Source organism: Syngnathoides biaculeatus, chromosome 20 (genome assembly GCF_019802595.1).
Source record: "Syngnathoides biaculeatus isolate LvHL_M chromosome 20, ASM1980259v1, whole genome shotgun sequence".
NCBI lineage: Eukaryota > Metazoa > Chordata > Actinopteri > Syngnathiformes > Syngnathidae > Syngnathoides > Syngnathoides biaculeatus.
Window position 1 is genome coordinate 12,430,842 of NC_084659.1, and position 15,396 is coordinate 12,446,237.

At 47.1% G+C, this 15,396-nt stretch overlaps 1 protein-coding gene across 1 annotated transcript in view; it reads left to right on the forward strand.

Annotated features, from left to right (window-relative positions):
- Positions 1 to 7,948, forward strand: part of LOC133493978 (zinc finger protein 658-like) — a 36,371-nt gene extending 28,423 nt beyond the window's left edge. The window contains exons 5-6 of the mRNA XM_061807993.1: positions 1,598 to 2,599; positions 4,972 to 7,948. Of these exons, the coding sequence (XP_061663977.1) occupies positions 1,598 to 2,599; positions 4,972 to 6,086 (2,117 nt within the window). The 3' untranslated portion in view covers positions 6,087 to 7,948. The remainder of the gene's footprint in view (positions 1 to 1,597; positions 2,600 to 4,971) is intronic.
- The last annotated feature ends 7,448 nt before the right edge of the window (positions 7,949 to 15,396 follow it).

The window sequence follows — 15,396 nt, forward strand, 5'->3', positions numbered from 1 at the left end:
CCAGAAATTCGGACCGTCGAGACTGGGGATTCTCAACTGGTGGGTCGGGACCCACAAGTGAGTCATGGAGAAATTTTACGTGGGTCACAAACAGGTTGAAATTTTTTTAGCATAATTCAGACCACGGGTGTCAAAGTCAAGGCCGTGGGGGCCAAATCCAGCCCGACGCATGATTTTATGTGGCTCGAGAAGGACAAATGATCAATGTCAACTTCCGTGATCCTTGTGAAAATGTGTATAAAAATTTCAAACCGTCACATCATAAATGATAACATTGAGAGATTACTAGCAGTTTTTGTGTTACCAAGCCTGAAAGATATTTGAAAAACCCATTTGTCTCTATTTCGGATTCCACATAAATTTCAGGTGTAAATAGAATCTTCTTTTTCTTTCGGCTTGACCCGTTAGGGGTCGCCACAGCGTGTCATCTTTTGCCATCTTAGCCTATCTCCTGCATCTTCCTCTCTAACCCCAACTGCCCTCATGTCTTCCCTCACCACATCCATAAACCTTCTCTTTGGTCTTCCTCTCGCTCTCTTCCCTGGCAGCTCCATCCTCAGCACCCATCCACCAATACACTCACTCTCTCACCTCTGAACATGTCCAAACCATCGAAGTCTGCTCTCTCGAATCTTGTCTGCAAAACATCCAGCTTTGGCTGTCCCTCTAATGAGCTCATTTCTAATCCTATCCAACCTGGTCACTCCGAGCGAGAACCTCAACATCTTCATTTCTGCCACCTCCAGTTCAGCTTCCTGTTGTTTCTTCAGTGCCACCGTCTCTAATCCGTACATCATGGCCGGCCTCACCACTGTATTGTAAACTTTGGCCTTCATCCTAGCAGAGACTCTTCTGTCACATAACACACCAGACACCTTTCGCCAGCTGTTCCAACCTGCTTGGACCAGTTTCTTCACTTCCTTACCACACTCACCATTGTTCTGGATTGTTCACTCTAAAGATTTGAAGTCGTCCACCTTCGCTAATTCTTCTCCCTGGAGCTTCACTCTTCCTCCTCCGCCCCTCTCATTTGTGCACATATATGTTGTTTTACTTCGGCTAATCTTCATTCCTCTCCTTTCCAGTTGCATGCCTCCATCTTTCTAATTGTTCCTCCGCCTGCTTCCTGCTTTCACTGCGGCTCACAATATCATCTGCGAACATCATCGTCCAAGGGGATTCCAGTCCAACCTCATCTGTCAGCCTATCCATTACTACCACAAACAGGAAGGGGCTCAGGGCGGATCCCTGATGCAGTCCCACCTCCACCTTAAATTCTTCTGACACACCAACGGCACACCTCACCGCTGTTCTGCTGCCCTCCTACATGCCCTGTACTATCCTAATATATTTCTCCGCCAAATATAATGAGGCGATAAAAGATTTTTATGGTCATAACGGCCCTCTGAGGTAAACCGGAACTACAAAGTGGCCCACGACAGAAATAAATTTGCCAATCCTGGTTTAAACTGTTACCGTTACAATTACATTATTGATTTTGCTCTTTCCTAAAAAGAATAGATTAGTACCAAAGTAGAATTAGCAATTTTGTTCATCCTTTCTCTTTTTTTCTTTTTTTTTTGGTCTTGTCTTGTAGACATCAATAAAGATCTTCGTCCTGAGCGGCTTCAGCCAGAGTCTCGTCGCATTAAAGAGGAAGTGGAGAATGAAGCGCACGTCCGCATCAAAGAGGAGGCGGAGGAATTGGAGCCAACGTCCATGAAAAAAGAGAAGGAAAAAGCGCAGCCCTACTTCGACGAGGAAGAGGCGGATATCACCGAGTTTCCATCAACTGGTGTCCATTTGAAGAGTGAAGATGAATTTGAGGCTGAGGAGAGCAGAAGCAACTCAAGTCAACACATGACTACAGAAGGTGATGCAGACCACTGTGGAGGATCACAGTCAGAACGCCACTTAGATCCACAATTAGACATGACATCTCACTCGCCTCGTGCTGACGATGATGATGATGATGATGAAGATCAACAGTCTGAAGGTGGTATGTCATGTCACACTGATGACAAACGATGGAAATGTTCCCAGTGTGGGAAAACCTTTGCTTTTAAGAGCAGTTTGAAACAGCACACGAGAACACACACTGGAGAAAAAGCTTTTGCCTGTTCAGATTGTGGTAAAAGATTCTCTTATAAAGGAGACTTGACCAGGCACACAAGAACACACACTGGAGAGAAACCTTTTGCCTGTTCAGTTTGCGGTCAAAGGTTCTCCGAGAATGGGAAATTAACAGTGCACGCAAGAAGGCACACTGGAGAGAAACCGTTTGCTTGCTTAATTTGCGGTCAAAGGTTCACTGCAAAGGGAAAATTGACAATACACGCAAGGACCCACACTGGAGATAAACCTTTTTCCTGCTCAGAATGTGGTCAAAGATTCACTCAGAAAGGAACCTTAAAGATACACATGAGAATGCACACTGGAGAAAAACTTTATTCCTGCTCAGTTTGTGGTCAAAGGTTCACTCAGAAGGGAGCCTTAAAAATACACACGAGAACGCACACCGGAGAGAAACCGTTTTCCTGCTCAGGGTGCGGTCAAAGATTCTCTCGGAAGGATCGCCTCAAGACACACAAGTGTGCTGGTGAGAATAGTAGTTGTCATGAAGTATTTAATGAAAATTCAAATGTTTAATGCCAAAAGTAATTCCTATGCATTAGGATAAAGTCTGCAGGTAAAAAGCCCCCCAAAATAGAATTTTTAACCCTATCCCTAACCGTTTGTATCGTTTTGAACTTTGAAATTTTTTGATGGAACATTTGATTTAAGTAGCCAGATTAAGACTTGCCCACATTTTTGGACACAAATGCCTCGTAAATATTTATTACAGTTCCTATAGATCACAAAAGCATTTCTTTTTAAGTGTGTAAGGGATGTGCGCTATAGAGCTCGTACACCTACGTCATCAAATCACATCACAGGCCGGAAGTGTCCGTCAAACAAACCATTGTTCAATGCTAAGTCAGTTGGAGACAACGCAAAAATACTTCTTATCGCACGACGCCCGGAGTTTTGTCCGAGACCGTTAAACATTTAGAAGGTGATAGTAAATGAAGGTACGTGGAAAAACGAGAGACACTTGGCATAAAAGAACCATATTTAATGCCAAATTTGATGTTTTCGCCTCCGTAGAAATTGCGTGGGCCGCGTCGCTGACCAATCAGAGGCCAGAGATGGGCCTAAACCACGCCCCTTGTTGTCGTCCGCCATAACCTCAGACAAAGTCGCATGGTTCAGTAGAGCTTTTGTTTGCGTTTTATCACGTCTTAGGGATTAGAGGTGTAGTCACAGCTTTTGTAATAGTGACGACAGGTATCCTGATTGGCTAGTTGGTGGAGTTCAATTTATACCCTTTCCAAAACCGAAGACAGAGTACGAAAAATGTCTTCGATGGATTAAACTTTGTGGAAGACCGCATGATCAACTGAATCCATCTAAAATCAACCGGAACAGATATGTTTGCACGAAGGTAAACCCAAAATTTGATTTTCAATACATGTCTCATATAAAGGAATTAGCATTTCTCTGCTTGCATAATATAGCTACGTGTGAATGATTGACACACTTGATCTGTGTTGAGCGATATTTTGCGATGATCTTACTGCACAAACGTGTCTCTTTGTTGCCGGCTAGCGAGCTAAGATAAACCGGACTATGTTTGCACGCAGGTATGCCCTATATTTGATTTTCAATGCATGTCTCATATAAATGAATTAGCAGTTCTTGGCTTGCATAACATACCTACGTCTGAATGATTGACACACTTGATCTGTGTTGAGCGATACTGTGCGAGGACCTTTGCACAAACGTTTCTCTTTGTTGGTGGCTAGCGAGCTAAGCTACACCGGACTAGCGAGTCCTAAAAGCCTTCGACGTACACCGAGACACCAAGACTGAAGGAAGGATGTTTGAGGACACTAAAGCAGTGATTGTCGTACTCGGTCGGGACTTACGTAGGTTCGGCACTAATTCAAGAATAATTATTGAGGGGAGCGCGTGACGTTACACAAAGAAAACGAGAGAAACAACTCGTAAATCAAGCCTCGCCTTCTTTTCCTTCATACGGCTGTTCACAAACGGCTATACAGATACATATACAGATTCTGCACACAAGTGTGATATGTAACGCGAAAATAGGAAACTGTCAATGACGAATTCGTCTTTGGGTTATAATATATTATATTTTGTGGCTTCTCGGTCTTCCTCTGACTCCGCAAAGATCTCACGCTAATAGCAATGGTTTCTCCGTCGATATGCATGTAAATACCATTGAAATACCGCTCGCTGAAATACTTGAAGCCCTGCTGTCTGCTCTTCAACGATATTTCACTGTTAGCTAAGAATGCAAGTGAGAAATCAGCCGGTAAATCGGACAGCTATTGTTTTCTTGCTGCGCTGATATTTTTGCTAATTGTCTGACTTCAGGAGGCATGGTTAAGTTTGTGATTTCTCACAAGAAGACATCAAAGACATTGTCATCGAAGACATTTTTCGTACTCGGTCTTCTGTTCCGGTTGATTTTAGATGGATTCAGTTGATGCGGTCTTCGACAAAGTTTGATCCATCAAAGACATATTTCGTACTGGGTCTTCGGTTTTGGAAAGGGTATAAATTGAACTCCACCAACTAGCCAATCAGGATACCTGTCATCACTATTACAAAGTCCGTGACTACACCTCTTAACCATATATAGTGTTAAAGAACCCAAATACGCGATAAAACGCCAACAGAAGATATACTGGACCATCCAGCGTTGTCTGAGATTTGAGCATGAGATTATTCAGATCTCTGGCCTCTGATTGGTCAGATTGCGCAATATCCACGGAGGGGTCAATTGTGATTGGCCTCCGGGCCAGCATACCAAGTGATGGGGTCGTCCAACTCGCCAATGCCACATTGAATATTAGGAAGATATCATATTCCATCCATGTTTATTTGTCTTCTTGTGTCTTGTAGATGTCGGGGAAAATCTCGTTCTAGAGCTGCAGCAGTCAGAGTCGCCCAGCATTAAAGAGGAAGAGGAGGGTGAAGAGGTTCAACAAATCAAAGAGGAGGAGGAAGAGTTTGTCCACATTAAAGAGGAAGAGGAGGATGAAATCATAAAGGTTTTTTTGACGGAGGACCCTTTGAAGAGTGAATATGAAGATCAAAGTGAGCAAAATCAAAGGGCGGAGCCTCCCAGCGGCAGCTCAAGTCAACGCAGCAACACAGAAGGTGATGGAGACCACGGTGGTGGATCAAAACCAGACAGCCTCTTAGCGCCACTATCAGATGGTGATGAGACGTCACACTCTTCAGACTACGATGCAAATAAAGAACAGTCGGGACGTAACATGACATGTCCCACTGACAGCAAATGCTGGCAATGTTCCAAGTGTAGGAAAAGTTTTACTTCTAAGAGCAATTTGAAACAGCACATAAAATTACATACCGGAGAGAAACCTTTTGCATGTCCCGACTGTGGTAAAAGATTCATTGTAAAGGGTAAGTTAATATCACACTCAAGAACCCACACTGGAGAGAAACCTTTTGTCTGCTCTCTCTGTGGTCAAAAATTCTCTCAAAAGGGAACTTTAAAAAGTCACATAAGAACACACACTGGGGAGAAACCTTTTTCCTGCTCAATTTGCGGTCAAAGATTCACTGAAAAGGGACACTTGAAAAGTCATACAAGAACCCACACTGGGGAAAAACCTTTTTCCTGTTTAGTTTGTGGTCAAAGATTCTCTGAAAACGGAACCTTAAAACGCCACAGAAGAACCCACACCGGAGAAAAACCTTTTGCCTGTTCAGTTTGTGACCAAAGATTCTCTGAAAAGGGAACCTTAAAACGCCACACAAGAACCCACACTGGGGAGAAACCTTTCTCTTGCTTAGTTTGTGGTAAAGGATTCTCTCAGAAGGGAAACTTTAAAAATCACACAAGAACACACACCAGAAAGAAACCTTTTGTTTGCTCAGTTTGCGGCCTCACATTGTCTCATAAGTATCAGGCTAAAAATCACAAGTGTGTTGATGAGAATAGCAGCGGGCAACGAAGGTTTTGCCTCGCATCTGAGGAGATTTCGTAGTTTCACCCAACAAGGATGATTGTATTCTATGTAACTTCTTGTAGGCCTCCAGTGGGAAAGTGTTGGAAATTAGCACCCACGCGAAAACACTTGTAGCGAAACATTTGCTTTGTGTGTTTTTGTGATGTCCATTTCAAATAAGGGCATAATTGACCCCTCCGTACAGGGCACTTAACCACGCCTCCTGAAGTGACGTCACGCCACGTGCGCTGACGTAAGACAAACAATTCGTAAAAAATGGCAAATACAATACAATACAAATACATTGTTAGACGTGCAGACGCCATGCTTCTGATTTCATTCAAATCAACGATATAGATTCTAAATACAATACATTCTTAACTGAGAGAGACGCCATCCTTCTGATTTCATTCAATCATTCACACGTAGCAATGTTATGCTAGCGATGAACGTCTCATTCATTTATACGAGACGTGTATTAAAAATCAAATATTGGGCATATCTTCGTGCAAACACAGTGTGGTTAAATTTCTGGCCGCAAGCCAGCAAAAAAGCGACACGTTTGTGCAGTCCGATCATAGCTAAATATCGCTCAACAAAGAATAAGTGTGTCAATCGTTCACACGCAGCAGTGTTATGCTAGCGAAGAACTTCAAATTCATTTATACGAGACGTATTGAAAATCAAATATAGGGCATCCCTTCGTGCAAACATATCTGTTCCGGTTGATATTAGATGGATTTAGTTGATGATGCGGTCTTCCACAAAGTTTGATCCATCGAAGGCATTTTTCGTACTGGGTCTTCGGTTTTGGAAAGGGTACGAATCGAACTCCACCAACTCGCCTTTCAGGATACCTGTCGTCACTATTACAAAGTCCGTGACTACACGTCTTAACCATATTTTTTGTTAAATAACCCAAATACGCGATAAAACGCTAACTAAACCTATACTGGACCATTCAATGTTGTCTGAGAAAATGGCGGGAGCAAAAACGGGCTTTGGTTTATGCAGATCTCTGGCCTCTGATTGGTCAGTGACGCCGATTGCGCAATATCCACGGAGGGGTCAATTGAGCCGAAAAGAAAAACTCTTTGGGGTGAAACGACCAGATGATTATGTGATCAGGAATTACTGTAAATGGAAATACTTTTTGTAATGTACACTATTGGTCTGAAACCGCACAGCAGTATGGATTTCAGGTCAAAGGTTGAAGGTTTTGGAAGTGAATGTCATACAGTGTTAAAGAAAACCTTGAACATTTTGTGTTCCAAAACATAAACAACAGTTGACAAAAAGCATTACCTTTGATTTCTGACTCCAAAACTTGTTCATAAATTTCATGTGTAAATATGATGAGCCGATTAAAACCTCTCAGAGGGCCGTGATGACTGAAACCATAAAATTCTTTCATCGCCTCATCATTTTTAAACCTGAACTTTATGAACTAGTTTTGGAAATAGAAATCAAGGACGAATGGGTTGTTCAACTATTGCTGATGTTTGGTGATCCAAAATCGCATGCCATGTCTCAAATATTTGTATTTATTATATGACAATTTGACATTTTTGCCCAGATTTTAATAAGAATCATGGACGTTAACACATGATTTGCCTTGGCGAGCCACATAAAATCAAGTGGCGGGCCGGATCTGCCCCCGGGCCTTGAGTTTGAAACCTGTGCAGTAGACAGATGGGTACATAGTTATACCCTATTGTTATGTTATTATTATAATGCTATATGATGATGTAAATTAAAATAAAGGATCTTTTTTTCAGCCCACGTTATTAACATCTTGGTAACCAGTTTATTAGGTCACGATTTTATCATTTTTAAGATTTATGTGTATGAACGTCTGTGTCCTCAAATAAAATTTGATTGCGTGATATTGATCTTTTTCATTTCAGTATGGTGTTCACTCTGTGATTATTTGTTGGACCAAATATCAGTTCCAATATTTATATTCAAAAATACATCTTACCAAATGCTAATCACATGCGTTGACTTCTCGCCGTAAAGTTGAAGCAGTTAACATTGTATTAAAATTTAGTAATTAAACGCTTTACATATATCTAATATAGTATATAAATAATATAATTAATTTATCAATTAATAATACAATTCAGGAACCTCATTCCGATTTTATCTTAGCATTCACGTTTTCTTTTTGAAATGTTGAAAGCATAACCAAATGAATTGTAATAATACTTTCAGAATAATATAATAATATTTTAAACTTTTTTAAAAAAAAGTGCCCATTTTTCTCTCAGCTCAAATGTTAGTTTTTAATAAAATTGGAAAAAAACATCCTCAAAAAGGCACATTCCAAAGAAATAGTGACAAAAAACATGAATAAATAAAAATAATAAATCCACACCCTGTTTGATATTTATGAAATTATAAAACACACTAATAAACTTTGAATTTACTGTACGACTATTTTAATAAATAACATGGCTCAGTACATTATTTTTATACTTCTTTTTGTCCTCCCATCTTGTATTTCCATAAGTATAATGGGATATCATGGAATAGTTTTATACTTCTTTCTGTAATTCCATTAAAAAAAATTGTTAGATTACCAATCAATGTATTTATTTCTACATAATTTGGGGGTTCCAGTTCCTAAAACACCAGAAATTGGGAATTTGACCGATATGAATACTGTGAAAAAAATCTGTAAACTTCCAAAGAAAATTTGGCAAGCAATGAATGTTTTTAAATGAGTGTCACACATGAATCATCTTGTAAAAGCAAATCACCTGCACAGGATTCCCCGAGTGGATTGAAATTTCTTCTGTTTTGGTTCAATTGACCCCTTTGTGGATATTGCGCAATCCGTGTCACTGACCAATCAGAGGCCAGAGATCTGCATAAACCAAAGCCCGTTTTTGCTCCCGCCATTTTCTCAGACAACATTGAATGGTCCAGTAAAGGTTTTGTTAGCGTTTTATCGCGTATTTGGGTTATTTAACAAAAAATATGGTTAAGAGGTGTAGTCACAGACTTTGTAATAGTGACGACAGGTATCCTGAAAGGCTAGTTGGTGGAGTTCGATTCGTACCCTTTCCAAAACCGAAGACCCAGTACGAAAAATGCCTTCGATGGATCAAACTTTGTGGAAGACCGCATCATCAACTAAATCCATCTAATATAAACTGGAACACATATGTTTGCACGAAGGTATGCCCTATATTTGATTTTCAATAGATGTCTCGTATAAATGAATTTGAAGTTCTTCGCAAGCATAACACTGCTGCGTGTGAACGATTGCCACACTTATTCTTTGTTGAGCGATATTTAGCGAAGATCGGACTGCACAAACGTATCGATTTCTTGCTGGCTCTCGGCCGAAGCTTATCCAGACTGTTTGCATGAAGATATGCCCTAAATTTGATTTTTAATACACGTCTCGTATAAATGAATGATACGTTCTCCGCTAGCGTAACATTGCTACGTGTGAATGATTGAATAAAATCAGAAGCATGGCGTCTCTCTCAGTTAAGAATGTATTGTATTGTATTTGCCATTTTTACTGTTTGTCTTACGTCAGCGCACGTGGCGTGACGTCACTTCAGGAGGCGTGGTTAAGTGCCCTGTACGGAGGGGTCAATTGATCACGCCTTCTGAAGTAACGTCACCCCATGTGTGCTAACCTCAGACAAACAATTAGCAAAAATGGTGGCGCACAAAGAAAAGACTAGAGCGAAATTGTCCGATTTACCGGCTGATTTCTCATTCGCATTCTTAGCGAATCGTGAAATATCGTTGAAAAGCAGACAGCAGGGCTTCAAGTATTTCAGCGAGGGGTATTTCATTGGTATTTCCATGCATATCGACGGAGAAACCATTGATATTGGCGCGAGATCTTTCCGGAGTCAGAGGAAGACCGAGATGCCACATAATATAATATATTATAACCCAAAGACGAATTCGTCATTGACAGTTTCCTATTTTCGTGCTACATATCACACTTGTGTGCAGAATCTGTATATGTATCTGTATAGCCGTTTGTGAACAGCCGTATGAAGGAAAAGAAGGCGAGGCTTGATTTACGAGTTGTTTCTCTCGTTTTCTTTGTGTAACGTCACGCGCTCCCCTCAATAATTATTCTTGAATTAGTGCCGAACCTACGTAAGTCCCGACCGAGTACGACAATCACTACTTTAGTGTCCTCAAACATCCTTCCTTCAGTCTTGGTGTCTTGGTGCACGTCGAAGCCTTTTAGGACTGCCAGTCCGGTTTAGCTTAGCTCGGTAGCCGAGAACAGAGACACGTTTGTGGAGTCAGATCATCACAAAATATCGCTCAACACAGATCAAGTGTGTCAATAATTCACACGCAGCAGTGTTATGCTAGCGAAGAACTTCAAATTCATTTATACGAGACATGTATTGAAAATCAAATATAGGGCATACCTTCGTGCAAACATATCTGTTCCGGTTGATTTTAGATGGATTCAGTTGATGATGCAGTCTTCCACAAAGTTTGATCCATCAAAGACATTTTTCGTACTCGGTCTTCGGTTTTGGAAAGGGTACAAATTGAACTCCACCAACTAGCCTATCAGGATACCTGTCGTCACTATTACAAAGGCCGTGACTACACCTCTTAACCATATCTATCGTTAAAGATCCCTAAGATGTGATAAAATGCAAACAAAAGCTCTACTGAACCATGCGATTTTGTCTGAGGTTATGGCGGACGACACCAAGGGGCGTTGTTTAGGCACATCTCTGGCCTCTGATTGGTCAGCGACGCGGCCCACGCAATTTCTACGGAGGGGTCAATTGGCCAGAAGAGCATCATCCCCTCCATAGGCTGGGTAAGACCAGAACCAAAGCTGCTTGAGGTCCATTACAAAGAATCCGCAGCCATGATTTGGGATAAAGGAGCGGGAGGTGGCCGAGGATCAGTCGCCATCAAGGCGTGGTCATCAGGTGGCCGGGGAACGGTCAACGCCAAAACAGGAGCGGGAGGCGGCCGAGGATCGGTCACCGCTGAAACAGGACTAAAGGGCGGCCGAGAATCAATCGCCATCGAGTCAGGGTCATCAGGCGGCCGTGGATCGGTCGCCGTCGAGGCATGGTCATCGGGTCCCCGGGGATCGGCCGCCACTGAGGCGTGGTTGTGAGGCAGATGAGGACCGGTCACCGCCGAAACAGGCAGCCGTGGCGGTGTATCCACTGAGATGTGGACGTGGGTCGGGTGCGGATCGTTCACCACCGAGGCTTGGATGTGGGTCGGCTGCGGATTGTTTGCCACCGAAGCGTGGACGTCTGTCAGCTGTGGATCGGTCGCCACTGAAGTGTGGAACTGGGTCGGCTGCCGATCAGTTGCCACTGAAGTATGAACGTGGGTTGGCTGCAGATCGGTCGCACCGAGGCATGGATGTGGGTCAGCTGAAGATTGGTTGCCCCCGAGGCTCCGGGCGGAGGCCTCCCAAGACGTGGTCGCTGGTGGAGGACCGCGAAAGCTTGGGCAAAAGACTGTCGTGGGTCGGTCGCCACTGAGATGTGAACTTGAGGCGGCCATGAATAGGCCGCTGTCGAGGTTTGGTCTTCAGGCGGCTGTGGATCCGTCGCCGCTGAAACAGGAGCGGTAGGCGGCCGAGGATAGGTTGCCACTGAAACAGGAGCCATGGGCGGCTGAGTCGTGGTCATCGTGCGGCCAGGGATCGATTACCGCTGAGGTGTGATCCTGAAGCGCCAAGGACCACTCGCCACTCAAACAGGAGCAGGAGGCAGCCAAGGACTGGTCGCAGCCGAGGCGTGGTCATCGGGTGGCCAGGGATCGATTACCGCTGAGGTGTGGTCCTGAAGCAGCAAGGACCGGTCGCCACTAAAACAGGAGCGGGAGGCAGCTGATGACTGGTTGCCGCCGAGGCGTGATCGCCAGGTGGTCGTGGAGGAGTCCGCTGCCGGGCCAGGCGGCTGTGGAGGGGTCGCTGCCAAGACAGGCGGCCGTGGCGGGGTCACCGGCGAGACAGGCGGCAGTGTGTCAGCTGCGGCTCGGTCACCACCGAAGCGTAGACGTGGGCCGGCTGAAGATCGGTTACCACCAAAGCGTGGACTTGGGTTGGCTGCAGATCGGTCGCCAGTGAAGCGTGGACATGGGTCGGTTGCGGATCAGTCGCCACCGAAGCGTGGACGTGGGTCAGCTGCGGACCGGTCGCCAGTGTGGCTCTGGACAAAGGCTTCCTAAGACATGGTCATGAGCCAGCAGGTGCCGACGCTGGTAGAGGACCACCAAGGTTTGGGCAAAAGGCTGCCGTGGGTCGGTCGCCGCTAAAACATGGACGAGAGGCGGCCGTGGATAGCTCGCCGCTGAGGCTTGGTCATCAGGAGGCCGTGGATCGGTCACCAATGAAGCGTGGAAGTGGGTTGGCTGCAGATCAGTCGCCACCGAAGCGTGGATGTGGGTTGGCTGCGGACCGGTCGCCATCGAAGCGTGATCATCGGGTGGCCGGGGATCAGTTGCCACCGAGGCGTGGTTGTGAGGCAGCCGAGGACTGGTTGCCTCCAAAACAGGAGCGGGAGGCGGCCGAGGACCAGTAGATGCCTAGGCGTGGTCGATAGGCGACCATGGACGGGTCACTGTCGGAATTGGGGTCCGAGGACGGGTCGCCACCACAGATGACCGCGGAGAGGTCGCCGCCGAGACAGGCGGCCATGGTGGGGTCGCTGCCGAGACAGGCAGCCGTGGGTTGGCTGCGGGTCGGTTGCCACCGAAGCGTGGACGTGGGTCGGCTGTGGATCGGTCGCCACTGAAGCATGGACCCGAGTCGACTGCGGATTGGTCACCACCGAAGCATGGACGTGGGTCGGCTGTGGATCGGTCGCCACTGAAGCATGGACCCGAGTCGGCTGCGGATTGGTCACCACCGAAGCATGGACGTGGCGTGGACGTGGGTCAGCTGCAGATCAGTTGCCACCGAGGCATGGTTGTGAGGCAGCCGTGGATTGGTCATCCCCGAAACAGGAGTGGGAGGAGGCCGTGGATCGGTCACCACTGAAGCGTGGTTGTGAGGCGGCCGTGGATTTGTCGCCGCTGAAACAGGAGCGGTAGGTGGCTGAGGTTTGGTCGCCATTGAAACATGGTAGGTGGCCGAGGATTGGTCGCCATTGAAACAGGTGCCATGGGCGGCTGAGCATCAGTCGCCGTCGAGTCATGGTCATCAGTTTGCCGTGTTTCCGTCGCCGTTGAGGTGTGGTCATTGGGCGGCCGGGGATCGGTCGCCGCCGAAGCGCGGTTGTGCGGCGGCCGTGGATAGGTCGCCGCCGAAACAAGAGCGGTAGCTAGCCGAGCATTGGTCGCCATTGAAACAGGCGCCATGGGCGGTGTCATGCTCCTGGATTCCAGCCAGGGCTGGGCGTGGCCAGCTGATCTGAAGGTGCACACCTGCGCCTCATGACCTTTGATTAAGACCCAGTACATATAGGACCGGGGGACGACTATTACTCTGCTAGATCGTTGCCTCTCATGCCTCGTTCCCGCACTACCGTACTCCTGACGTCTACCTCCCGTGTACCGACCAACGCCTGTCTCCCGACCTACCCCGTAAGCCTGCCGTTACTGATCTTGCTGCTTGTTTGGACTGACTCCCTGGTAACCGACATTGGAACGAATAAAGGCTTATTCCGCACTGCTTACCTCTCACCTGAGTCGTGCATTTGGGTCCACCCCCGAGTCTCGTCCGTGACAGAACGATCTAGCCAAGAACATGGACCCAGCCGACTCTGAAGCCATTCGCCGTGCGCTGCAAGTGCAGGGCAAATGCCTGGGTGAGCAAGAGGCTGCTTTCCAGGGTATGACTCACCAGATCCAGGAGCTCTGCACCCAGCTGCAACCGTGGCTAGCCTCCCAAGCTAGCGCGGCCGCTCTTGTGCCTCCCCGTGCCACCATCACTCCGCTCTCTCGACCAGAGCGGTTCTCAGGCGACTCCGGTAACGTCAAGCCCTCCTGGCGCAGTGCGATCTCCACTTTGAGCTGCAAGCTCCCGCTTTTCCCACAGACCGCTCCCGGATCGCCTTTGTGATTTCCCACATGACAGGGAGGGCGGAGGCATGGGCCACCGCCGAGTGGAGCCGTAACTCGGAGACCTGTTGCTCATGGGCGAGCTTCGTCTGCGCGCTCACCCAGGTGTTCCAGTATGCGGCTCCGGAACGCCAGGCAGCGTCGTCACTCATGACAATTCGCCAGGGGCGTCGCCGCGTGTCCGACTACGCCATCGAGTTCCGGATTCGGGCTGCCGAGAGCCGCTGGAATGAGGAAGCCCTCCATGACGCGTTTTACGAGGGACTGTCCCCACAGATCCGTGGTCACCTCGTGGCCATGGATCTTCCGCCTTCGCTTAACTCCCTCATCGCATTGGCCCTCAAGGTGGACCAGCGCCTCACCGTGCAGAGACAGATGGAGGGCCTGAGGGAGGAGGAGAGGGAGAGTCGCAGTCCGGTTGTTTCCGCTTCCCGGCCACCCGTGTTGTCAGCTTCACCGGAAGCCATGCAAGTGGAGGGGCTTGGCAGCTCAGCGGAGGAGCGCTTACGTCGGCGACGAGAGGGACGCTGTTTTTACTGCAGGCGTTTGGGACACTTGATCGCCCGTTGCCCGACTCGACCAGGGCATTCTGACATCAGGATCGGTACTCCGGTGAGTGTGCGGTACACCGCGACGGGGTCAGGGAGGTCCCTTCTTCACCTCACCTTGGGAACGGACTCCCGTTCATGCTCTGTGACAGCTTTCATTGATTCTGGGTCGGAAGCAAATCTGATAAATCCCCGCGTGGTCGAGGAGCTGGGGGCAGCAACCTTTCCCACGCAACGTTTTCGTCACGCCTATGCCGCCAACGGCAAGTTCCTTTGTCGGGTTACACATCGCACTCAGACGCTACGTATGAGCTTTCCGGACGCTCACTCGGAGCGTATTAGCTTTCATGTCTTCGACGCACGTAGTAGCGACATCATCTTGGGCAGCCCGTGGCTCAAAGAACATAATCCGCACATAGATTGGACCACGGGTCAGATCAAGACTTGGGGAGAGGACTGTCTCAGTCGCTGTGTCGCTGTCCGGAGAGACAGGGGTATTCAAGTTGCGCCGGTTCGGCTAACAGAACCTAGTACCGCCCTGGACCTGACCGCAGTGCCCTCCTGCTACCATGACCTACGGGAGGTCTTCTCTGAATCTAAAGCAAAGTCTCTGCCGCCACATCGGTCATACGACTGCGCGATTGAACTCCTGCCAGGCACCTCTCCTCCCAGAGGGAAACTGTTCTCTTTAACCGGACCAGAGCATCAAGCCATGAGGGACTACATCGAGGACTCGCTGGCAGCCGGACTCATTCGCCCCTCAT